At 41.7% G+C, this 27209-nt stretch overlaps 1 protein-coding gene across 4 annotated transcripts in view; it reads right to left on the minus strand.

The window, feature by feature from the left end:
• The window catches only part of SAMD4A (sterile alpha motif domain containing 4A), a 227224-nt gene that overhangs the window by 76212 nt on the left and 123803 nt on the right, over positions 1 to 27209 (minus strand). For 3 of the 4 annotated variants that reach the window (XM_006064865.4, XM_006064864.4, XM_025295490.3), the window contains one exon: positions 12132 to 12650. In XM_006064865.4, coding sequence (XP_006064927.1) covers positions 12132 to 12650 — 519 coding nt within the window. Of the gene's footprint in view, positions 1 to 12131; positions 12651 to 16779; positions 16830 to 27209 lie in introns of those variants that run through there. The other variant, XM_025295489.3, reaches the window with a different exon arrangement.

Raw genomic sequence — 27209 nt, forward strand, 5'->3', positions numbered from 1 at the left:
ATCAGATCTCTTAAAACAAAGGACCTTCAAGCAGTCCACTTTCTTCCCCCAAAAATCCCATTCTGATGACACTACAAGCGCAGAGCAAGAGTGGATTACAGGTGGCTTGAGATGCAGGCACCAGGCAAATGCACCTGCTGATCCTCTGGTTTTCTTTTTCTTTCTTTAAGCTCAGAAAGAATAGAAAATCTACACTTGGATTCTACATGCCATGGAGTTTTATCATCACCAAGATCTTTACCCATAATTTTTGCAAATTTTCTTTTCTTTCTGTATGACATAGACCAAGGAACTCAAGACAGTACCTTTCATATTAATAAACTCTAATATGTTTCAAAATTACCAAATCACTCCTTTTTAGTATTATTGCTCCAGGCTAAATTATCCTGTCTTTTCTTTCAGGATATCTTGTTCTCTCTTCACTGACATTGTATCATTTTCATTTTATAGGTATGTATGTTTTATTTTTAACAGGTAGTACATGGCACTAACACAGTACTCACTTCAAAAGGGAGAGTGAAAAACTAACCTTCCCCACCCCCATCTGTCAGACTTCCCAGTTCCAGAGTCCAGGTAGCAAATCACGGGTGTTCACATTCTTTTAAAAATGAGGGGGACCAAAATCAATCAGGTTCTCACTGACTGTGTATTTAATGCTGAACATAGCAGGAGGATCTCTTCCTGGCTTTGACAGGTGCCAGTTCTCTTAGACTAGCCCAGCACATTAGCTGGCATTTCATTTTCCTCCTCTGGCTCACCCCAAAGTAACAGCACTGTACACTCAAACATCAGTGCTCTATGAATCAGTTTCTACCCCAGAAGCAGAGAGTGAAAGCACTATCAAGGATCCTTCCGGGTCATCCAACCTCATGCCTTGATAAAGAAGCACGAGTTCCTAAGAGTGCAAGAGTCCACACTGAGTTGGAGGTGGAGTGACTTGCCTAGGCAACTTATCTTTTCTTCCAAACACTCTGCACTCTTGGAACTGGCCACAGTTCCCTAGCCTGTATCTGTCTCTGTTAAATCTTATTCTGGGGCTGCCCTGGTGGCCCAGTGGTTAAGAATCCACCCGCTAATGCAGGGGACGTGGGTTTGATCCCTGCTCCGGAAAGATCCCACATGCCATGAGGCAACTAAGCCCATGCTCTGCAACTCCTGAGCCAGTGCTCCAGAGCCCTTGAGCCACAACTGCTGAGCCCACGCACTACAACTATGGAAGCCCGAGCGCCTAGAGCCGGCGCTCTGCAACAAGAGAAGCCACGGCAACGAGAAGCCTGCATACTGCAATTAGGGAATAGGCCCCACTTGCTGCAACTGGAGAAAGCCTGCGCACAGCAATGAAGACCCAGCACAGCCAAAAATAAACAAGCAAATAAACAAATCTTTTTCTGTTACTTAAGGATCATTTAAATAAATGTGAATAATATCTTTACACTTATTGCCAATTAAAAAAATTATTTCTGTTAGCAATGGATCCTGAAGAAACAAAAACAAAATTTTACCTTGTTCTTCCTCTTTCTTTTTCTTCTGGTCCATTTTAAGCTATTTAGGAAGACAGACCACAGCAACAATCCTTAGGGGTGATTATATGGATTTGTGGAGGGCAGCTCTCTACAGAGCTGGCAAAGCATCTTGATTTCAATTGCGTCTATTGGAAGAGCCGTGTCATAGAACTGCCCTAGGAGGGCTGTTTCACCTGAGTTTACTGCAGAGCCTGGGTTGGTGGATGAATACCGCTTACTTGTATCAGCTTAACAACCAGTGCAGAAATAACAATAATGAGGCCTATTATTTGTTGAGCATCTCCTATTGGCAAGTGCTTTATATACATTTTTCATTTAATCCTCACAACCCTAAGAAGCTCTCATCTCATCTTCACTTGCCCAATTTGCTGGACCACTCAGTACTCTCCCTTCCCTTCCAACTACTCATGTATGCCCATGGCTCTTCAGTGACTAGAATTTACTTGTGTACTTCTGCTCCCATCAGCTCACCTGCACGTGTACCAAGAGACAGTTGAATTTTTTCCCAAAATCTATTTATCCTAGTTGTACTTGCTGTTGTGAATGTATCACTTTAAAAAAGTATAACAGAAATGATGACATATGAATTACAAAAAAAGCTAACTGCTCAAAAACTTTGTTACAAGCCTTAGAAATACTCCTTGTTTTACTTTTAAAAATCTACTGTTGAATTCAGTGTTAGTGAGAAAACTATAAGGTAAATTATAAAAAGAGGAAAGCCAGAATCTAGAAAGATTCTATGGTCTGTTTCTGGAAATGTCATCAAATTCCAGTTCCATTTTAAGGAAATCACAGACAATAATGCATCAAGGGTGTGATTTATGCACAAAAGAGCAGCCTCAGTCAGGAATGCTGTTCTCAAAGAAAGGACCATCTCACTATACAAAAGACGGCACGAGAATGTATTTACACATTAAGTTAAAATAATATGTTTAAACTCTTAAGCCTTTTCTATGATCCCCTGCTTTAAATGGCTATTACGATTAACACATTACCTACCCTGATCAAGCCAATTAAGAGGATGCCTCAGTTCAGTTCAGTTGCTCAGTTGTGTCTGACTCTTTGTGACCCCATGGACTGCAGCACATCAGGCTTCCCTGTCCATCACCAACTCCTGGAGCTTGCTCAAACTCATGTCCATCGAGTCAGTGATGCCAACCAAGCATCTCATCCTCTGTCATCCCCTTCTCCTCCTGCCTTCAATCTTTCCCAGCATCAGGGTCTTTTCCAGTGAGTCAGTTCTTTTCATCAGGTGGACAAAGTATTGGAGCTTCAGCTTCAGCATCAGTCCTTCCAATGAATATTCAGGACTGATTTCCTTTAGGACGGACTGGTTGGATCTCCTTGCAGTTCAAGGGACTCTCACGAGTCTTCTCCAATACCACAGTTCAAAAGCATCAATTCTTCAGTGCTCAGCTTTCCTTATACTCCAACTCTTACATCCATACATGACTACTGGAAAAACCATAGCTTTGGCAAGACAGACCTTTGTCAACAAAGTAATGTCTCTGCTTTTTAATATGCTGTCCAAGGAGCAAGTGTCTTTTAATCTCATGGCTGCAGTCACCATCTGCAGTGATTTTGGAGCCCAAGAAAATAAAGTCTGTCACTATTTCCTTTGTTTCCCCACCTATTTGCCTACTGAAATGTATTCCCATTTTATAGATGAGGAAAGGAGGTTTAGAGAAGAGTCGGACACGACTGAGCGACTTCACTTTCACTTTTCACTTTCACACATTGGAGAAGGAAATGGCAAGCCACTCCGATGTTCTTGCCTGGAGAATCCCAGGGACGGGGGAGCCTGGTGGGCTGCCGTCTATGGGGTCGCACAGAGTCAGACACGACTGAAGTGACTTAGCACATACCTACTTATTGGTGCAGCTGGAATTTAAAACCAAGTCATCTGACTTCAAAGCCATATTCTTGATTTTGATCAAGGCTGCCTCATCATTTATACTCTAAACTTGAATATCTACAATGCCACTTATAGCCTTATAATTCTGTTTGCATTGTAATGTCTTACTGTGCAAAGGAGAAGGCTAAAGTATAAAATAATCTATTATAGCTTTTTTAGTTCCATATAGGTTTTGCTGGGCTCTTCCAAAAGGATGCATCTCAGGAAGGTTGGCTGTGAAACCAATTTCTAAAGCAAACCTTGTTCTCTCACTGACTCTAACTGTCTATGGGAATGGTCCAGAATTTTGGCCAAGAATGACTACCTCAGGGCATGTTAGGAATGTTAGCCTTTTTCCAATCCACAAAAATCCTTATAGCATTTCCCAGATTTTGGAAGTCCCCTTCCCCATCTCGATACCCTTCTCTTACTTGACTTACACCAGAGATTTCCTGAGACTGTATTTTACCTAAAAGAATATTGAGGACCAGGGTGTAGGTAGGGGGAGGGCAGGAATGATACTGACAGTGTTTAAACACATACCCCAAATTAATAATAATTGCTTCTACTGAAATTTATCCTCCTCTGTCACCATGGAATTCAAGAGTCTCATTTGCTTAATATTAATAATATCAAAGGGGCTTCCCAGGTAGTGCTAGTGGTAAAGAACCCACCTCCCATGCAGGAGACATAAGACAGGTGAGTTAGATCCTGGGTTGGGAAAATCCCCTGGAGGAGGATGTGGCAACCCACTTTATTATTCTTGCTGAAGAATCCCATGGACAGAGGAGCCTGGAGGGCTACAGTCCATAGGGTGGCAAAGAGTGGGAAACGACTGAAGCAACGAAGCACACAGCACAACTTATTCAAAATGTAAAGCAATCATCAATTAATTAAAAATAAGTAAATATAATTTTTAAAAAGAGAAGGTACATTCATGATATATCTTTCCTCAGTGTAACCTAAGTTTATCCCCAGAAATCTTAAAGGTGAAAAAAGAAAAAAAAAAAAAAAAAGGCAAGATTAAAAGATTTTTTTGGTCCCATTATTCATGGATTAAGCCTGTAACTCTAACTCTAACTCTAACTGTAGAGCTTATAACTATAAATCTTGTGAAATAATAGAAATCCCAAGACTATAGGGCTCAAAAAAAAAAAAAAGTCTAAAAGAAGCCAGCTTGTTCATCTCCTTCTTCCTCCCCTCTTCCAGGCTAGTCCAGTTTAAGTCATTTATTCCAGCCAGAATCCATCCTATTTTTGAAGTATGGTGGGGAATTAGAAACACTACTGCCTTCCTCTGTAGCTCATCTAGTGTTTAATAACTCTCACTGTCATTAGAGTCTAAAAAAATCCTTGCAAACAGGGGCTGGATGACACATCCTTATGACCCAAGGCATGTGTACCAAGGAGGTCTTTGACTTTTCCCAAGCTGTGGGATCTCTGATGCGCAATAAAACAAGCAGGCTTCTTGCTTACTACAGTGTTTTTTCTGATTTTTTTCTTTCCTAAGTCCCAGGAAACAAACACTAGACATGGTGAGGAAAAGCAAGGTCCTGTAAAACCTTTGGACTCTTGGAAACGGGCAAAGGATCAGGCAGTGGCAATATTGGGTCCTCTGAGATATCACTGAGCCATCTTCACAATGTAGTATCAGGAAGGCCAGGGCCATATTTAAAAAAAGGTTCTCCCAAAGGGAAGGAAGCTGAAGCTAAAAATATATCATGCCAGCTGTTATAAATGCTTCTCAAAGGAAGCAAAGCAACTAGAGTTACCTCTTTGAAGAGCAAATGAGGGGTTAAGGAAATAATGGAATTTTTCAGTTGCATGCCAGGTTGGCTACATTTTGGGGAAGAAGAAATTTTCCACTGAGAAAGAAAAATCTGTTGTTAAAAAGACAAAATAATTCCATGAAAATTTAAAAAGGAACTCCAGTAACATCAGTGGCTCTGAAGGCTTAGGATGGAGATGACCTACAGCCAGCAAGATAGAAGTGAGATCTCCAAGCCTTGCCCCTCTTTTCAGTTTCCAGGAGTCCACTTGCCAAGACCTCTTCTTATTAGACCTTCTGAAACCTGAGTGGTCTCCCTCCTCCCTTTGAATATGTGTCCTGATGGTTTTTAACTGGCTAGTTGGAATGAGCTTGAAGTAGATGGTGGCCTTGTAAGAAAATGAGAAGAGCAGAGGGAAAAGGAAGGACTTGAGCCAAATGAGTATTTTTGAAACAGCTGGCCTGGGCTGCCTAAGGGGCTGGTGGAATTGGAAGATTTTTTTTTTTTTCCCAGTTGCAGATTCAGGGTTCCCAAAGGAGCCAATTTTCCTGAGATCTACATCACCTCTACTTTTCACCTTGCCTGAGGAAGTAGTTTTGTTTTAGGTATTGGCTCTCTGAGGCCCAAGGGCCACCTTTTCATTAAGGGATAGACCCTAGACTCCACAAGAAGGTCGAGAAACAGGATCAAAGCCCAAGAAATATCCAGTATGCCCCAGTATTTTTTAGTTTCTAACTTTCAATTTTGAAATAATTACAGATCTATAAGAAACTGCAAAAATACTACAGGGAGAGGTCCCCTGTACTCATTCCCCCAGCATCGTCCAAGGTGACACAACTATAGTGTGTTAACCAAACTAGGAAACTGACACAAACATAATACTGTTAATGAGACTACAGACCTTACTCAGATCTCAGCAGATTTTGTACACACTAGTTTCTTTGGTATGAATTTGTGCATCTTATTACCTGTATAAATTCATATGCCCACCTCCATAATCAAGATCACAATATGTTACTAAAGGTCTATTAGTACTGAGATCAAGTTGGTAACATGTCACAAAGAAAGGAAGAGTAATGATAAATGTCACTGTGAGGATGATGACAGAATGCTAAATGATCAATATTATCACCAAATATTTAGTAAATTTCCAAGAATACTTTCTCCTATATTTTGGAAATTTGATAATTTCATGAACATCTGTGTAGTGAGCCCAGGAATTTATTAAGTCCCCTACTGCTGAGCAAATGTTTCTGGCAGGGCAGGCAGACAGGCTTCAGCTCACATGCCATCTCTTATTGAATTATAGTGGCTGCCTTGAGGGTCATATTGAGGAGGATGTGGAGGCCACATCTGGGCTTAGCAGGACACAACCATTATCTAAGAGATGCTCTACCATGAGAGAATGGCAGCTGAATACGTGCCAGGAATTTGCCATCTCCAATATTTCTGTGACTTTTTGAGGGTGTTCTAGGTGTGAGGAAAGAGGGATAAAGAGGACAAAAACCCCTATTTCCGAGGGGTTCATAATCAGGAAGGGGAGGCAAAGATGTCAACCAAGAACTGGAGCACAGAATGCTTGCTACATGGGTTAGTGCAAAGTGAGCATACTTGGGGCATATGACTTAATGGTCTGTGACATTGGTCAAGTTCCTCAGCCTCTCTGTGCCTTAGTTTCCTCATCTGTCAAATGGGGATAACAATATTAGCCACATCATGGAGCTACAAAAGTTCAATGAGTTAATATTTATGTAAAGGGTTTTGAAGAGTACCCAGCATGCAGTAAACACTATGCAGTGATTAGTGTTAATTTACTTTTCGTAACCCATGGTACCAAATTTTTTAATATATAGCTTTTACTAGCATAAAAGTCAACTGAGGTTAATAAAAGAAATACTGAGATTCCAAGAATACTTTCTTGTATTCTTCATCTATAGTCTCAAGCTGTACCATGAGACTCTAGATGAAGTAGACAGCTCAGATGGAGCATTCTGGAATAATTTTTGCAACCCAAAGTTTCTGAGTTCTTACCTCAGATGAGGTTAGCAAAGGTTGGCATGTTTTCAAACCCAAATGTAAAGCATGCTAAGAAAAATCAAGTATTATCAACAGTTTGAATGAAAACAGGCTCCTTTCATTTGTAACTGCAGCATATAGTTTTTTCCCCAGGTCAAAGTCCACCAGCGAAGAGTAGAAAACGGTTAGAAAGTCAGTCTGGGGCAATGGAGGTGGTTCTGACCTCTACACAGCAGAATTCTGTGGGCTCTTAAGAAAACCTGGATGGTTCTTTTCCTGGAAGATTTACTTTTTCTATAGAAGACTTGAGACAGAAAGAAAACCTAGAAGTGCTAAGCCAGGCTCTAGGCACACTGCATGTGGAGTTGCTTGTGATGGCCAAAACAAAGTTGACTAAGACTTGTGTATAATTCGTGACAGCCAATACCTTGGTCCCACAGACTCATGATGAAGAACCTGCATATTCTTGCTCTCAGTCATCAGGCCCCTGAGTAGACTTAAAAAGAAAGCTAGGTACTGAAAGCAGATTCTTCCCTCTCGTCTGAAACACCTCCATGCTATCCAAAATGGTGCCTCAGACTCTCAACAGTCCCAACCCATTCCTCTCCTATCTCATGGAGGAAAAGGCCCAGTTCAAACATCCTATGAGATCTCCTTTAACTTCTGCAGTCACTAAAAGGCACTCTCTCCTCTGTCTAAATGGATAAAAATAGGTTGATCCTTATTAAATTAGGGCATAGTTTTTGCCTCCTAACCTTATCCTCATCTTAATCCCTTCCTTCCTTTAACAACCTGCATGATTTTATTTTTTAATGCATCATTTTCTTCATCTCAATGTGCAAGCACCTTCTCAAAGTCAATAGACATTCAAAATCAAGCTTATAAGCTAGTTTCTTGCCTCTTATCTCACTGTAATCACTAACTCAACTGTATTCATCCCTTAAAGGCCTATCATGTGTGAAGCACTTCCAATTGATCTCTAAGATCTCTCTTTTTTCTCCAGTGGTAGTTATTTTATTCAGTGGTAGTTGGCAAGGTGCTTTCTGCCTGTGTCCCCTCTGCCTCTGTTTCCTCTTCTTCCTGGGCACACAGTGAGACTACATCTACCACATTCCCTTGCTATTAAAAGTGGCCATGTGACAGAGTTCTAGCCAATGGGATATGAGTGAAGGTTATCTGTCCATGAAATCTTCCCAAGAAGACCTCCCCCATCTCTTTCTCCTTCCTGTGCTTTGACAAGCCTGGTCACTTTGGGCTACATGTGGTGAAGATGGCAGAGACATGAGACAGAGAGAGCCTGGGTTAATGAATAACTGCTTAGAAGAATGTCACATGTCAATCAGGGACACCTGTTCTGGACTTTACATTAGTCAAAAACAAACTTTTTTGTGGGTTTGTTTCTTTTAGCAGCAAGGACTACCCCAAGAGATCAATGAAGGGTCCAGTCTCCTAAGATCTCTCTCTTAATAAATCCAATGATCACTTCTTGGTTCTCATCTTATTGGACCTATCAGTAGCATTTGAGTCAGTTGACCACTTTTTCCTACTTGAAACCTTTTCTTCATTGCCTTGCCACACACACACACTTGACTTTTCTCCAACTTCAATGGTTTCTCCTTGATTTGCTGCTTCTTCCCCTTTTCCCCAGCCTTCATGATGATGTGCTCAGGCTCAGTCCTCAGTCTTCTCTATCTGCATCTCTACCATGGTGATCTTATCTCATAGTTTCACAATTTTAAATACCACCCATGTGCTGGTAACTCCCAAAGGTCTATCTTAGGTCAGTCTTCTCTCCCAAACTGCATGCTCATATGTCTACCTGCTTACTGGACATCTCTGATGGTCTAACAGATGTATAAAGTCACCATATAGGACACTGAACTTCCAACATTTTTGTAAGCAAAAAACCCTGGAGTCCTTCTTGAATTCTTTCCCCTGACAACTCATTTATTCTGTCAGGAAATCCTGTTGGCTGTACTTTGAAAATACATCTAGACTTGACCACTTCTCTCCCCCTCCTACTGTGGCCATCCTGGTCCAATTAATCAATAGCTTGCCTGGATTACTGCAACAGTCTCTTAACTAGGCTTTATGTTTCTGTCCTTGCCCTGGTATAATCTATTCTTAACACAGCGGCCAAAACAATCCCCCTTAAAACACGAGCCAGATCACATCGCTCATTTGCCAAAAACCCTCCGAGGGGGTTGCTTAGAGCAAAAGTCAAAGTCCTTGCAACAACCCACAATACCCAGCACGATCTGTCCCTCCCCATTACCTCTGCAACCTCTACCATGGTTGTCTACCTCACTCACTCATTTTTAGCCAACAATCTTGTTTGCTTTTTCCCAAAAAAGCTGGCACTTTTCTATCTTGTGATCTGAACCCTTAAGGCCAAACCATTTTCTATTGCAGTGAAATGGTCATAGCATATTCAAGCCCCCCTAGACCACTCTGCATGGCCTGGGCTCAGGAAAAGTACCGTGCAAATGAGCACAAGAGTCTGGGGAGGGCAGTTAATGCTAGGGCTTTGCTATTCAATGTCTTACCCAGTCCCTCTCATTCATTTAGCAGACACTTACTGAGTGCTTACTGTTGCCAGCCCTGGCCAGGGCATTCACATACATCATCTTATTTACCCTCACCACAACCCTCACAGGTAGATATCATGAATGTTTCCACTTTGCAAGTGGTGACCTTACTCAGAGAGGTGAAATAACTTGGCCGAATTGTAGGTAGCTAATTGCAGGTCTGAGGTTTGGATGGACCCAGGAAGCAGTGACACCAAAGTCTTTTTTCTGTTCACTTTGTCAAGTTGCCTCCCAGGTGCTCAGGAGAGATTTGATAGAAGCATTGAGTGAATGAATGACCCAAAGGACTGCAGTTTGGATAAGCACAATTTAGCTATTATCGACAAAGCAGAGGAGTAAAGCAATGACATTAAGGTTTTGTTAAAGAGATGTTCTTAAAATACAAGTGTTGATATGACCCAAGTGTTTGAATAAAACTTTCTGGAGGAAAGATCTGAGCTCTTATCTTCTTTACTGATGCTCTGAAAAAGGGCTCTAATTCCTTTTGTAATATATAATCTTTTTCTAATATGTAATCTTCTTAAACCTCCTTTTTCAGCTCAAGTACTATACTAGACTCAAAGGCCTAGGAGATGATGACAAGCATCTAAGCACTTCCTTCCCATCTGCTGGGCTTGGTAGCCACAGTGAAATATAAAAGTGACAATCTGATAACCATCTCAAATGTACTAATCTTATCAAGACCTGACAAAAATGTGTTACATCAGCAAAGATGGAAATGTGATGACCCAGACTAATTTCAAGATGGAGGACATAAAACTCAACCCCTTAAAATACAAAAGACCAAGTTTTGAGAGGGCAGGCAGCCCAGAGCTTGCATCTCGCCTAACTATCAAAGAATTTTGAAACAATTAGTAGATTCTGTCATTAACCCAGGAAACTCGGGCCAAGAAGCTCTGTAGTCTCAGCCTGCATGTGTCTGTTTGAATAGTTCAAGCCATCATTTTCCATCACACAGAGGTTAGTGAAACTGTTTCCTGGATTACTAGTCTGTGAAAAAAAAACTGTCACAGAACCTCTAACACAATAAATTAATGATGCAATAATCACCTAATTCCCCAAATATGCAAGTTATCAATATCTAAATGTGAAAACGGAGAAAAGAATTTTAAAACCTTGTATTGTGGCATTATCAAAGCAGTATCTGAAGTATTTCTTTGATTATTTCACTGAAGTACTGTTTCAATCAATGTAGTGAAAATTCCACACACTTACGTATTTAAGAAAGCCATTTAAAAAGGCCCATTAGCCCCAAGATCCATGTGGAGGCAGAGGCCAAGAAGCTGTCACTGCCAATTCTTCATACTCTCAGATCTTTTCATTGGGGGTTCCTGCCTGTTGACAGGCACACACAGTCTAACTGCGAGAGCTTTTCCCCAAGAAAGTTATCTAGGGCCTGACACCGTCTTCAGAGACACATGCAAACAAGCATCAAGGATTCTCTTCAATGGCGGGCCACTCTCCCACGCACATACAGAGGTGCCAGCAGCATGTATTCCACTTTGCTCAGCCTAAGTGGGGAGCCACAGAGAGCCACCAGACCCAGGCCCAGCCCCATCTGCGGGCAGAGTACTTTGCTTTTGTGTCCAAAGAGCAGAGGGCTGCCCTCTGCTCTCCCCTCCGGCAAAGCCGTTCCTGCCCCACCTCTCCTAAGGGGTTAGACTGAGCGAGAGAAGGCCACAGCATTCACACCAGGCCACAGACAGAGCAGCATTCTCAGTTAGCAAACCTGCTCCCCCGGTCAGGAGGAAAGGTGACCCTGGCAACCAGGGATTAAGACAAGGAGATGCAAGGGAGGGAACATTCCAGGGTGAAATTTAAAAAAAAAAAAAAAAAAGAGAAAGAAAGGAAGGGGGAAAAAAAGAGAGAAAGAAAGGAAAAAAAAGAAGAAGTGGAAAAAGAAAAGAAAATGCACAAAGCCCATGAGGCTGTCTGGTTAAACATGGGTTAGAATCAGGTATAGAGAATCACACGGGAACTCAATGTCTTGGCAAATCCAAAAACCCCAGGTAAAGGGTACTGGGTGAAGGCATTTCTGTTTGTGGAAAGCGGAAGTTTCCTTCTTTCACCACTTAATCTCATATTTAATTTTTTCTTTTTTTTAATCTATTTGTAACCCAAATTTAAACCATCAATCATTTTTACCTGCCCAGGATTTTTCTCTTTCAGGAGTCGAAAGAACAACAAACACGGGGTCCAAAGAGCCCTTTCCCGCAGCCAATTCCAATCAGCCCTTCTCTCCCAGGGTTACAGGGTGCCCAGAGCAGACATTCCCAGCGGGACATGCCACACACAGCAAGTCACCAAACCAGACTGCACTAAAGGGCTTCCGGGGGACTTACTTGTGCTTGCGCTGGTTCCAATCGTATTGATTGTGGTGGGGACGGATGAAGATGGGTAGAGGGGCACGTGGCCGTTCTCACACCCCAGACTTTTGTCCTGCCAGTTGGAGGCATTGATGCAAATCCCAGAATCCCGAGAGTTCTGCCATCCATTAAGCTTGTCATCGGAGTTCTGTCTTTGGTGATAGTAGTGTGTCTGCCCATAATCCACAGAGTCCGAGCGGCCTCGGTTCTGGCCGCCAAAGCTGGTCGACGTACGGTCCTCCAAGTGGTTCAGCCACATGGCCAAAGCACTGCGGTCTTCCAATGAAGTGGCCGGATGGATCAAAGCATAGGACAGCAGCTGCCTGCTCTCCTCGATATGCTGGTTGTGTTCAATGGAGTGTGCCAGGATTTTGGGCAGCAGTTTCATATACTCTACTTTTGCGTCGAGGTTTCCTGGCTTCAGCAAAGGCAGGTGAGTTAACAGGAGGGAAATCACTTTATCCTTGGATTCCTGTTGCCATTGGTTAATGATTCCTGAAAAGGAAAACAGGCAGGGCAAATAAGCAAATACACCACCATGGCACCAAGCACCACACTATGGCACCAAGCAGCACGCTGTATAAAGAGAATTCCTGGGGCCTGGAGTCTCAGTCTAGGCATCCTGGTAAATTTTCTCAAAGTAGCTTCTGCCTCGAGTGGAGATCTGACCTGAGGTTGTCAAGGGGTACTGACTTCAGTGAAACACTAACACTCTGAGAGGTTTGGGTGCTCAATCTAACTCTAATGCAGGTCTCCAAAGAGGCTATGACCATTTTGGTACAAATGAATACAATTTACAGCTATTTTATTTCTTAGGAAAGTCTAGGCATACCCTCAGATAGGGGAATAAGGAATAAGAAAATCTCCATGGAAAAATGAGTATAATTAAGGGTCCATATTGTAGCATCCTCAAAGGCAAGGCTGCTTTCCCTTCCCTAGACATCCCTGGAAACTGGCTGGAGCCCTGGCAAGTGCATTTGTGTGAAGTGGGTAAAATCTCCTAGATGGAGAAATCTATCAGGAAAAAAAGATGCCCCTCATCTGGGTGAAGCCTGCACCTTCCTCATGAGAAGCTGACTCAGAAATTGACTGTGATCTCAAAGCTAGAATCAACAATGGACCCAAGATGGGTCCAGTGGCATCTCTGATCACACATGCTAATCAAGCTATTTTTCTTTAAGTACAGAAGATCTCTTTGGTTATTTTTATTATGGTAAAATATACTTTTTAAATATACTTAATGTTTACCATTTTAACCATTTTAAGTGTACAATTTTGTGGCATTAAGTACATTTACATTATGGTACAGCCATCACCACTATCCATCTCCAGATCTTTTTTATCTTTCCAAACTGAAACTCCATATCCATGAACCACTAACTCCTCATTCTCCATACCCACAACCCCTGATGACCATTATTCTACTTTCTGTCTCTATATATTTGACTACTCTACTTATCTCATATAAGTGGAATTGTAAATTGGGTTGGCCAAAAAGTTCATTCAAATATTTCTTAAGATCTTATGGAAAAACCCAAATGAACTTTTTGACCAACCCAACAGTTTTTTCCCCTTTATGACAAGAATATTGCACTTAGCATAATCTCTTCAAGGTTCATCCATGAGAATGTTTTCAACACTCTTACAAGGAATTCCTCTTATTCCCGACTACTCAAAACATAAACTTCTTGCCTTTGGGTAAACATGGATTACCTAATGGTAATGTTAGTTAGTAACATGGAGTAACTAAACAGGGGCTTCCCAGGTGGTACCAGTGGTAAGAATCCGCCAGCCAATGCAGGAGATGCAAGAGACATGGGTTAGATCCCTGGGTCAGGAAGATCCCCTGGGGAAGGAAATGGCAAACCACTCCAGGATTCTTGCCTGGAAAAAATCCCATGGACAGAGAAGCCTGGCGGGCTATAGTCCATGGGGTTGCAAAGAGTCGGACACAACTGAACACATACACACACACAAACATGGGTTAACAGTACATTTTGCCTTAACTGGCCTTTAAGAAGTAGTTTGTTCTGCAGACTGATAGCTATCCATGGGACCTGGGATGATAGGAAAGAAAGCTCCCTGCCAGAAAAGTCATTCCTAATACCTAAAGACCTGAACTCTGGTCCACTGACGACTGTATAAGGGATAAAGCTTTCACAAAGTATCTGCAAGGTTGAAAAGGCATTTCTGGAATTTAGCAGAAGGGCTTCTTAATTCTAGTGAGGCACAAACACTTCAGACCAAGCTCAAGAGTCAGTGTTGATCATGAGCTACAAATGCACCAGCTGCGTATGATAAGGCCTCTCAAGAGGAAGGAGTATATTCAAAGAACAATATCAAGGGAGGAAGGCATGGTATGTCATAAAAGAATGTGGGCTTCAGAGTCAGGCACACAAATCCCAGCTCTGCCACTTAATCGGCAATGGAACTTGGGTAAGTTCCGCAACCTCTCTGAGCCTCAGCTCCCTCATCAGTCAAGAGTGCCACCAACAGCACCTGCCCCTCCCTGTGTTACAGGACTAAAGGGGGTAATGCAACAAAAAGACCAGTCAAGTACTTGATGATAGAAATAATTCCTTCTATTTGTCTCTGCCTTAGTCAGGCCCACGTTAGAGTCATGTTGGGTGGTTTCCGATACCAAGTTTTAAAAATAATAGAGGCCAGAGATGATCCAGGAAAGGCCATTAACCATTATCAGAGTTGATACAAAGCTACAGTAATCAAGACAGCATGGTACTGGCACAAAAACAGACATATGGATCAGTAGAACAGAATAGAGACCTCAGAAAGAAACCCACACACCTATGGTCAATTAACCTTCAATGAAGGAGGCAAGAATATACAATGCAGAAAAGACAGTCTCTTCAGCAAGAGGTGTTGGTAAAGTTGGACAGCTGCATGTAAATCAAGGAAGTTAGAACATGTCTTCTTGCCACACACAAAAATAAACTCAAAATGGCTTAAAGACTTAAATATAAGGCATGATAACATAAAACTCCTAGAAGAGTATACAGGCTAAACATTCTCTGACATAAATCATCCAGTGTTTTATTAGGTTAGTCCCCCAAGGCAATAGAATAAAAGCAAAAATAGATAAATGGGACCTAATCAAACTTACAAGCTTTTGTACAGCAAAGGAAACCATAAACAAAACAAAAAGACAACCAACGGACTGGGAGAAGTATTTGCAAATGATGTGACTGACAAGGGCTTAATTTCCAAAATACGCAAGCAGCTCATACAACTCAACAACAAAAAAACAAACCACCCAATTAAAAACGGCCAGAAGACCTAAATAGACATTTCTTCAAAGAAGACACACAGCAGAACAACGGGCACGTGAAAAGATGCTCAACATCACTAATTATGAGAGAAACGCAAATCAAAACTACAGTGAGGTACCACCTCCCCCAGGAGAATTGCCATCATTAAAAAAGTCTACAAATAACAAATGCTGGAGAAGGTATGGAGAAAAGGGAACCTTCCTATACTATTGGTAGGAATGTAAGTTGGTGCAGCCTCTCTGGAAAAGAGTATGGGGATTTCTCAAAAAACTGAAAATAGAGTTGCCATATGACCGAGCAATCCTACTCCTGGGATATATGTTTGTACAAAACTATAATTAAAAAAAAATACATGTACCCCTATGCATAGCAGCACTATTCACAACGGCCAAGACATGGAGACAACCCAAATGTCCATCGAATGATGAATGGATAAAGATGTGGTACATATATACAATGGAATACTACTCAGCCATAAAAAAGAATGAAATAACGCCATTTGCAGTAACACAGATAGACTTAGAGATTGTGATACTAAGTGAAAGATAAATACCATATGATATCACTTATACATGGAATCTAAAATATGACACAAATGAACTTACAGACAAAACAGAAACAGACTCAGAGAACAGACTTCAAGTTGCCAAGGGTGAGGAGGAGAAGGGTGGATTGAGAGTTTGGGATTAGCAGATACAACTTTTATATATGGAATGGATAAACAACAAGATCCTACTGTATAGCACTATACTCAATACCCTGTGATAACCCATATGGAAAAGAATATGAAAAAAGAATGTACATGTAGGTAAAACTGAACCACCTTGTTGTACAGTAGAAATTAACACACCATTGTAAATCAACTACCCTTCAATAAAACAAAATTTTAAAAAATTATCAGAGTTGGAAGAGGTAGAAAGTGAAAAGGTGAAAGAGCTTATAACTGAATATGAAGAGATGCTTTACTTTTTTCAAGTAGGGATTTCATAAGGAGATAGACAGTCAACTACTTGAAACAGAAGTCTTCAAACAAGCATGAGAGAAAAAGATTGGATGTGGAGAATAAGTGAAGTGCCAGCATGACAAAAGACTCAGAAGAGTCACCAAGGAAGGTTCTACAACTTCCATCCTAGGGACTTGAAGAATCGAGATAGATGACCCAGCTAAGCAGTCAGATAAAAATATAATGCAAGCCACATGTGTAATTGAAAATTTTCTAGTATTAAAAGGGGGCTTTCCTGGTAGCTCAATGGTAAAGAATCCTCCTGCCAGTGCAGAAGATGCAGGTTTGATCTCTGGGGCAGGAAGGTCCCCTGGAGAAGGAAACGGCAACTCACCCCAGTATCCTTGCCTGGGAAATCCCATGGACAGAGGAGCCTGGGAGGCTATAGTCTGTGGGGTCACAAAAGAATCAGACATGACTTAGCAACTAAATAACAACAACAACAGCATTAAAAGAATAGTAAAAAGAGGAGGTGAAATTAATTTTAATGATATATTTTATTTAACCATTATACAATTATATGTATCGCTATATTATTATTTTAACTTGCAATCAATATAAAATTATTGATGAAACATTTTGCATTCTTTTCTTTGTACTAAGTGTTCAAAATCCTGGGTACACTTCGTATTACCAAAGGCAATCTACAGATTCAGTGCAATCTTTATCAAAATACCAATGACATCTTCACAGAACTAGAACAAATAATTTTAAAATTTGTATGGGAACACAAAAGACCCTGAATAGACAAAACGATCTTGAGAAAGAACAGAGTCAGAGGAATCACACTTCCTGACTTCAGGGTGGGCAGGCGTGCTACGTCACTTCAGTCGTGTTCGACTCTGTGCAACCTTATGGACTTGTAGCCTAGCTGGCTTCTCTGTCCATGGGATTCTCCAGGCAAGAATACTGAAGTGGGTTGCAATGCCCTTCTCCACCCTAGCTTCAGACTATACTACAAAGATATAGTAATCAAAAAAGTATGATACCAGCACAAAAATAGACACATAGATCAATGGAACAGGATAGAGTCCAGAAATAAACCCATGCACATATGGTCAATTAATTTACAACAAAGCAAGCAATAATATACAATGGAGAAAAGACACTCTCTTTAATAAGTGGTATTGGAAAAACTGGACAGCTACATGTAAAAAAAATGAAATCAGAACATTCTTTAACATCATATACAAAAATAAACCCAAAATGGATTAAAAACCAAAAATGTAAGACCAGAAATGATTAAACTCTTTAGAAGAAAACCTAGGCAGAACACTCTTTGACATAAATCACAGCACTATTTTTTCTGGATCCATCCTATAGCAGAGGAAATAAAAGTGAAAATAAAATACACAGGACCTAATTAAACTTTTGCAGAGCAAAGGAAACCACTGACAAAATGAAAAGACAACCCACTGAATGGGAGAAAATATCTGCAAATGATGTGACCAATAAGGGGTTAATTTCCAACATATATATATATGTATATACACAGTTCATACATCTCAACATCAAAAGAAGTTAAAAAATGGACAGAAGAACTGAATAGACATTGTCCCATAGAAGAAATACAAATGGTCAACAAGCACAAGAAAAGATGCTCAATACCACTAATCATTGGGGAAATGTAAAAAAAAACCACTATGAGATATTACCTCACACCTGTCAGAATGGCTATCATCAAAAAGACTACAAATAACAAAAGTTGGTGAGGGTGTGGAGAAAAGGGAATCCTTGTACACTGTTGGTGGGAATATAAACTGGTGCAGTCACTGTGGACAACAGCATGGCGCTTTCTCAAAAAACTAAAAATAGAACTACTATATGATCCAGAAATTCTACTCTTGGGTATATATTTGAAAAAAAAAAAAAAAAAAAACCAAAACACGAATTGGAAAAGATACATGCACAATGTGCACAGAAGCATTATTTACAGTTTTCAAGGTGTGCAAGCAATCTAACTGTTCATCAACAGATAAATGGATAAGGATGTGGTGTATACACAATGGAATACTACTCAGCCATAAAAAAGAATGAACATGGGTGGACTTGGAGGGTATTATCTAAGTGAAATAAGTCAGACAGAGAAAGATGAATACCGTGTGCTATTACTTATATGTGGAATCTTTAACAGGACAAACTAGTGAATATTAGAAAAAGGAAGCAGACTCAAATACAGAGAACAAACTTGTGGTTACCAATGGGGAGAAGGAAGGGGAAGGGGGAGTACAGGGGTAGGAGATTAAAAGGTGCAAACTATTATGTGTAAAATAAACTACAAGAATATCTTGTACAACACAGGGAATATAGCCAATATTTTATAATAACTATAAGTGGTGTCTGAACTTTAAGAATTGTGAATCACTCTACTGTACACCTATAACTTACACAATATTGTACATCAACTAATTTTTTTTTAATCCAAGGTGCACTCTGCCACATCTCAGCTTGGGTTAGCCACAGCTGAATGCCCAGAGGCCATGTGTGGCTGGTGGCTACTGAACTGGCTAGCACAGGGCTAGAGACATTCAGATGGGGAAGGGGGGTGGGAGGGCGCAGATGACCTCAGCAGGTCCCTCCAAGGTTCCTGACTCTATATTTAGCAAATTGCCACCTGACACAAGACAACTCTTGTGCATTCCAGTAAGTATACAGGCTTTCTTTCAAAGTTGCTTTAAGAGATGAAGAAATCACCAATTCTAATTTTCTCATCGATACATTTCCAGCAAACACCCGGCATGTTTTACATTATGGATATGCTTAGGATGAAGATAAAGTCTTTTCATTAAGCCCAAGGAACTAAAGAGTCACTGGCAAGCAAAAGGGCCTGAGAAGAGGTGAATCTATGCCTGATGCCAACGTTGATCACATGTAGCCAGTGCATACCCTGGAAAAAGGATGTTTAAAAATGAAATTTGGGAACAAGCTTTAATACAAATCCATGAGGCTAAGGAACTCCCTAGCTTTTTGTGAGGTCACTTCCCTGTTTGGGTAGTCTACCCTTCCACAAAAGGTCAGCCTAAAAAAATCAGAAACAAAAACAAAATGGAAATAGGACTCAGAGTACAAACTGAACATCTGATCTCCATGTAAGCCCGCTCTGCCAGGGATTAGCCTGGGATCCAGGGAAGGAATAAGCACAGCAAAGAGGAAAAGAAAACCAAAAGCTGCTGACCCTGGTCCCTTTCAGGCCTGAAATGCTTCTTTCTCTACCTTTGGGACAGGGGTGCTTGGATGCTGTGGGGCTATGGTGTGGCCAAGAAGACAACTATGACTTACTGCCTCTGGGAACATGGAAATACGATGGCCTTCTGACGGCCAACTGGATCAAACTGTTTCTGCCACTGCTCCAGCTGCCATGCTGACAGCTAACAGTACTCAATGTTTTCTATGTGCTAGGCACTCTTCTAAGCTCTGTGCATGTAATTCCTCATTTAATCCTCAGATGAAGCTTATGAGACAGGTCCTATTACAGTCTTACTTTATGGATGGGGACACCAGAGGCACAGAGAGGTCAAGTAACCTGCCTCCGGTTCCCCAGTTAGTGAGGAGGCAGAATGAGGGATGCAAATTAGCATAAAGATACATAATGACTATCATGCTAGAGGAGCTTGGCTGTAAGCTAAATACATTAATATTTACAATACATAACTAATTATATACTATATATATAATTATATACTGCATATATAATACATATGTAATTATATAACACATTAAAATATAATTATATAGCATGTAATTACATGCGAATTGTTTATGCTTGAATTATATTTACAAATATAATAATGTAGAAATATTAAAAGAATACATGGATCGGCAGAAGAGTTGGGTCAGCTGTGGAAGAGTAGAAAAAAAGAAGTTACAGAGAACAGTGTACTTTTTGTGGTTTTCAAATACGTCCATTATGTCTTTGACAGTCCTCTCCAAAAGGTGGAGCCAATCAACTCCTTCTAGATGCAGGCTGTAGTTAATGAATCACTTCTATCAAATGGAATGTGTTAATAGCGGAAGCAATAGGGTGTGACTTGACAGACTGGGTTATAAGCAGCATTGCAGCTTTTCCTTTGCTCTCTCTTGGGTTACTCATTCTGGGGGGAGCCAGCGGCCATGTTGGGAGGATACTCAAGCAACTCAATAGGGAGGGAGGTCTGATGGTAAGGAACTAAGTCCTGCTACCAACGGCAGGACCAACTTGGAAACTGAATTCCTGGCCCCAGTGAAGCCTTCAGGTGATTATACACCAGAGAACATCTTGAAGGACCCTGAGTCATATTCCTGATCTAGACAAACTGTGTGTGATAACATATTTATGGTTGTATTAATATTAAGCTTCTAAGTTGGGGTAAAGATAACCAATACACCTATCCAAGTGCCCCTCTAGGAAAATGGAAGTCTTAGCCCTTTGGCTTTGAGTAGTTCTGTCCTCTGAGTAAAGTCATCCTCATTCTGAGCTGGACTCATGAAGCTCACCGGTTGCCACTAAATGCTCCCCTCACTTACTGTCCCTCATCCTGGTTATCTGCTCACCACACAGCCTCTTGACTATGATAGCACTCCAGGTACCTTCAGGGAGAGGATGAGCTGACCATACAGATGAGGGATTTCTAGATTCTGTGATGATGATGGTTTTTCAGGGCCACTTAATAAGTGGTTTCTGATTATGATGTATCTTCCTGTGGAGCCCTTCCTGTGCTGATTATATGGACGGTGAGTACATCTTGTCCCTCTGAGTACATGAGGTCCCTCCTCATGGCGCAGGGTCTAGTTCCCTGCTTTCTAGGTAGTACTGAATCAACCTCTCAGGGGAGTATTCCCAGGGGCTAACAAGAGAGAGAATCTCCACCTTCAAATAGAAGCCAAGCAGGCACACAGGGACTTGGGACAGGAATGGCAGTTCCTGCCCAGTTGCCCACTGGCTTTCTTTGTAGCATACACACCACTTTCCAGGGAGAAGGGGCCTTTACTGAGATGTGTATTCAAGGGATTCTCCTTATTGAGAAGACCCAGGAATCCTCAAAATGTTCAATCACTTCCATGATGCAGTTTCTATTATTATTCACGCCAGTATCACCCTAGTCAGTCAGACAGTCTAGAAAACAGAAGTCCAAGAACAAGGTTCAGTCTCTTCTCAACTCTCCTCTATTACTTCCTCTAAATATTTCCTCTATTATTCCTCTGGATAAGGAGCAGAGATAAGAGTTTGCTGGATGTCTTAGGTGAGCAAAAGCTAATGATTTATAATGTATAAACTGGTGACATATGAGTAGTAAAAAAAAAAAAAAATCCTGAAAGAGCTATAATTAAAGACCATGAGGATTAGGAAACTGTCCCAGTGATTCTTGGAGTGACAAAGAATGTGTTTAAATACCAAGTCTGGTATTATTACTACACAATGGTATGTCAATGTTTAAGGGCTCCAGTTGTTAGTAAATTACCCTTAAATTGCTATTTTATTATACCCTTGTTTTCAGTTTAATAACATTTACCATAAAAGGGTTTCTCACAAGTGTATTTAGGCAATTTGCTGATGCGAGAAATGGCTGGAAATTAAATGCACACATTCAAGAACTACAGGTTAAATAAATGTGCTAAAGGCAGAAATACCAGTGGGTTTTAAATGGTCAAATGCTCTCTGGAAGAATTTGTATTACAAACTCAATCCTAGAATATCATGTAATAAGGGCTTCTAAATGCAGTACATCTCTGCACAGATCAGGGACAGGGCAGCAGGAACACGACACATCATGAATGTGGCAGGGAGGGGAGCTGAGAGGGCACCTAAAAATTTTGGGGGAAAATGGCAAATACCAACATGGCAAAGGATGAGATTCCTGTGTCGGCACCTGCATTTGCCTACTGTCTCTCAAGCGATCCTCTTGAGCTAGAGATGGCTAAAGAAACATCCCCATCATGTGGGGGAGCCCAGCAAAATATGTGGATTAGCCCAGCTGTGACGGGGGACCCAGATAACATGGGGTTCCTAAGCTCCTAGAACTGCAAGTGGTGCTTTGAGCAGACACAAAGGATTGAGAAGATAGAAACCTCGTCCTATTTTTAAGGAGGGTAATTGCTGGCTGGTGGGCCCCGTGGATCCCTGCCTGTTGGTGGTCAGGCCCTTGTGTACTCTCTCTTAAAACTGAATCTGAACAGCAGCACGTGACCAATAGAGAATGATGGAGAAATTCTGAGATTAAGTTACAAAAAACATCGCAGCTTCCACCTCACTTTCTTGGTTCACTTGCTCTGGTGGAAGTGATGGTCATACCAACCTATGAAGACACTCAGGCAGCCCCAAGAGAGGCCTGTATGGGGAGGAACCCAGGCCTCCTGCTAACAGCCAGCACCAACTTGCCAGCAATGTGAGTGAACCACCTTAGAAGTGAATTCTCCAGCTCTAGTCAATATCTGGATTACAACCTTGCAAGAAATCTTAAGCCAGAACTACCCAGAGAGACAATCCCAAATTTCTGACCCTCAGAAAACTGTGAGATAAATGTTGTTTTGTGAAGCCATTAAGTTTGGGGGCAATTTGTCATACAGCGATAGTTAACTAGTACTATTTACCTCAGTGAACTCTGGGAGTTGGTGATGGACAGGGAGGCCTGGCATGCTGCGATTCATGGGGTTGCAAAGAGTCGGACATGACTGAGCGACTGATCTGATTACCTTCATGTTACTTGGTAAAAAAGAATCACTCGAGAATGCTTCTGCCGTTTCAACTTACTAGAAAAGTCAGGGACCTGTGTGGTAGACTCTACAGCCCATTATAACCACCAGCAATTCCTCTAAGAACAGGACAATGGTTAGGTGCTAGTCATTCACAGGCACCTGACTGTCCTCAACGGGCAAGAACCAGGTCCCTCTGACCCCAGCAGATACCTACAATGACCCCCCCTCTGCTCCCAAGCCATCTTGTCATCTCTTCAATGAGGAGTTTCCATCTGAGTCCTTTTCTCCCAGGTATGGGCATAGCTGGCCATTCTAGGAGGTCTTCTTTGCTCCTGAGCGATCCAGGCCAGCAGCGGATCTCAGCACAGGTCAAGTTAGGGTTGGAATTCTCCTTCGGGCTTCTGACCTCCTTCTGGCAATGACTAGCTCTCCTAGGTCTGAGGCTGTCCCTTCCCTAAGGGCACATAAGACGGGCCAGCTCCCCCAACCACTTGCCTCAGTTCTGACTCTGGCCTGAAGAGTGCAGGTATCTCCCACAGCTGTATCTCCAGCCCAGGTTAAAACGTCTAAAACTGAACTCTTGCTTTCACTGTCACTAGGTCTGCACCTTTGGTCTTCTTATCTATCTCAGCACATGGCTTTTCCATCTTCACAGGAGCTTAGGTGGAAACCCTGGAGCATCCTTGACTGCTCTTTTTCACAACTTATACTTTATCTGTTAGCAAATCCTATGTGCTGGGTCTTCAATATATATATCCAGAATCTATTCTTTACCATGCTTCTGCATTCCACCTCCACACCCCGCAAACAGTCTGTTATCAACATAACAAGCAGGATGATCTTTTTATACAAGAAGATAAGTCGTGTCACTTCTCTGATCAAACATTCCAATAGTAGAAGGCAGAGAGTAAAAGCCATATGGGTGGGCGGTGTTCAGTTGCTAAGTCATGCCCGACTCTTTGTGATCTCATGGACTGTAGCTCGCCAGGCTCCTCTGTCTGTGGGATTTTCCAGGCAAAAATACTGGAGTGGGTTGCCATGTCCTTCTCCAGGGGATCTTCCTGACCCAGGGATCGAACCTGCATCTCCTGAGTCTTCTGCATCGACAGGCGGGCTCTTTACCACTGTGCCACCTGGGAAGCCCTGAAAGCCACAGAGAGGCCTACTAGCCCCTCTGTGATCTAGCTTCACTTTCTTCTACAGTCCCACATTCATGTCAGTCCATCCTGGCTCCCTTGGTGTTCTGCACATGGCAGACCTCGCCCTAATCCCCAACCTTTGCACTGGCTGTCTTTCAGCCTGGAATGTTCTTCCCTCAGATCCACATTCACCCTCCCTCAGCTCTGTCTTTGCTCAAATGCTACCTTCTTAGTGAGACTTTCTCTGCCCACACTGTAAAACTGCCCACATGACCCCCTCACCCCACACCTCCTTATCTCCCTGCCCTGCTTTACTATGTTGTTCTCCACAACATTCATCACATGACTTGCTGTGTACCACACTGCTTCCATCCTTTTCTACTAGAACAAAACCTCAGAAGAGTAGTGACTTTCTCCATGTTCCCTTGCATTACCATCTCCTTATTAATCACATTTTAAAATGGCTATATAAAATTGTCTCCAGGCCTTTTGTTTGAGAGTGGTTTTATTAGACTTTGGGGTTTCTTACTCAAAATCTGAGGTACTTTCTAGAAATTTAAAAATTTCCTTTAAAAAAAGGAACAGAAGGTACCAACTGTCATCCCAAAACTGTTCTGTCACATCTTTCTTGTTTGATTCTTGAGGAATTCTGATTAATATTAGCTTTAACGTCAAATAAATTAGGAATATGTAAAAACGGAAAATAAAATGATTAGCTCAGTTTTCAAAACCTTTACTCCATCCCCCATTTCAATATTCTACTTAGGATGGAAAATTTCCCCAACTGCTAGAAAACAAAAGCGTAATGGGTGCTTTTTCTGCTGGTAACTGACACCAATTAAAGTAATCTTCATGATAAAGATTTGTTAGGCTGAGACAGCAGAATTAAACGCATTTAATGCAACTCTTTGGCAAACATCTGTTGAAGAAAGAGACAAAACCAGTGCCAACAGGGTCGTGTTAAGACTGTTACACGTCCCAGTTTTTTTAGCCATAAGTGATCATATTAAAATAAAAGCTCATAGGAATGGGTCTCCAAAGAGTCATATATTAATAAATTAGAGATGAAGGAAATGTTAACTTACTCTTGACAAATGCAAGGCAAATCCTTGCAAACCACATTCGGCTAGTGTCTTTTTTTTTTTTTTTTTTTTTACTCAAAACCCTTCCAAGGACAGGCTATAAATGTTCCAAAAGCAAGAGGTTTTCCCACTCACTAATCTTCAGTGCCACTCTCTCCCTCCAGACCACCACTGACAAACCCCACATACCACAAAATGACTCTCCAATCATATTTCAGAATAATAAATTAGCAATCCTCACGCTGACCTTACAGAGGAACAAAACAGGCTCCACACTCCTGCACTTAGAGGGAGGCCTTGCTCTATAAGAAGCAATGGAAATAAGAGCCTGAAAAGAAGCACACTGTGGTCCAGGGAGCCACTTGCAATGAGCTTTGTTACCGAAGAACTCCAGGACCAAAATCCTTGGCAATGTCCAGATAAAATCACCAAGGGAGTGTCAGGAGGAATGTAAACAGGCCAAATCACAAAGCAGTAATCTGTGCTTGATCCAGCAGACCCAACTGAACAACAGCCGTTTCACACAATATTCAAACCATTCAATCCTAAAGGAAATTAACTCTGAATATCCATTGGAAGGACTGATGCTGAAGCTGAATCTCCAATACTTTGGCCACATGATGCAAACAGCTGACTCCAAACACTGGGCAAGATTGAGGGCAGGAGGAGAAGGGGGTGACAGAGGGTAAAATGGTTAGATGGCATCATCGACTCAGTGGACACGAGTTTGAACAAAACTCCAGAGACAGTGAAGGACAGGGAAGCCTGGCATGCTGCAGGCCAGGGGGTCGCAAAGAGTCAGATACAACTGAGCAGGTAAACAATACGAATCTGTCAAGGGCCAGAGTGAACATCTCTGAGCACATGGAGCCTTACAATGTCTTGAAGTGAGAGCCTGGACTATCGACTCACTAGGTCCCATGCTTTCTAAAATAATGAGGAAGTTGCTTGACAAAATTTCCCATTTTAAGAGATGAGAATCCAAAGTGTGAGAGTGAATGTGAGTGCCCTGGGATGTGTGTAAATGTTATCACCAGGGAACAGCACACACATATGCCTAACATACCCATAATGGAAAAGTTGACAGTAAAATGTATGCATCACTAGTTAGGTAGGAAATCTTAAATATATGTACAAGTTATTCAACGGAGGATAGAATGGACAAATATGTGAAGGTAAGATATCTAAATCCATGATCACAAATCAACTGTTAATGTACTTGAAAAGGGGGCTTGGTTAACTGCCTGAGGACAGAGTTGGGTGACCAACCCTAGGACAGAGCCAATCCCACCCTGGAGTCCTCATTACCCACAGCCCTGCAGAGGGAGTTAGAGGCACACCGCCCTTTTGGGATCTCTGGAGCTATTAGCCACCTCCAGGAATTTATGCAAAGGCAAGCAGAAAAGGCAGGTTATTTTCACCTCTTACTTGTGCACTGAATTCATTTTCAGGTTAGTAGGTCTGTTGAGGCAACCAGACAGAATGAGACGTTTTAGATTTTTTGAGGAGAGTTACTTTTTAATTTCTGTAGTCTTCTCGGTCAGTGGGGTCTGAAGGAAAAAAGATATGAAGAACAGTGGTAAAGGATGAAATTCTCTAATCAGAAATGAGAACGGCCGAGGCCATTTCCCTCCTTCTGGGCACCTCACTGTGAAATTAAACAGAGTCAAAGGCCAGTGGCTGTACTGCAATCAGGAAGACTGACCAGATGAGGACACTCTGCTTTAGGAGACTTTGTGGGGATGTTGCGAGAGGAGTCAAGAGATCAGAGCCCATAGTTACAATGTCTGTGGACACGGGCCTCTTGATCCTGCTTCCTGAGTCTCAAAATGCACCATCTAGAATTCTAAACTAAAGGAAGACATGAAAAC

Source organism: Bubalus bubalis, chromosome 11 (genome assembly GCF_019923935.1).
Source record: "Bubalus bubalis isolate 160015118507 breed Murrah chromosome 11, NDDB_SH_1, whole genome shotgun sequence".
In the NCBI taxonomy this organism is placed as follows: domain Eukaryota; kingdom Metazoa; phylum Chordata; class Mammalia; order Artiodactyla; family Bovidae; genus Bubalus; species Bubalus bubalis.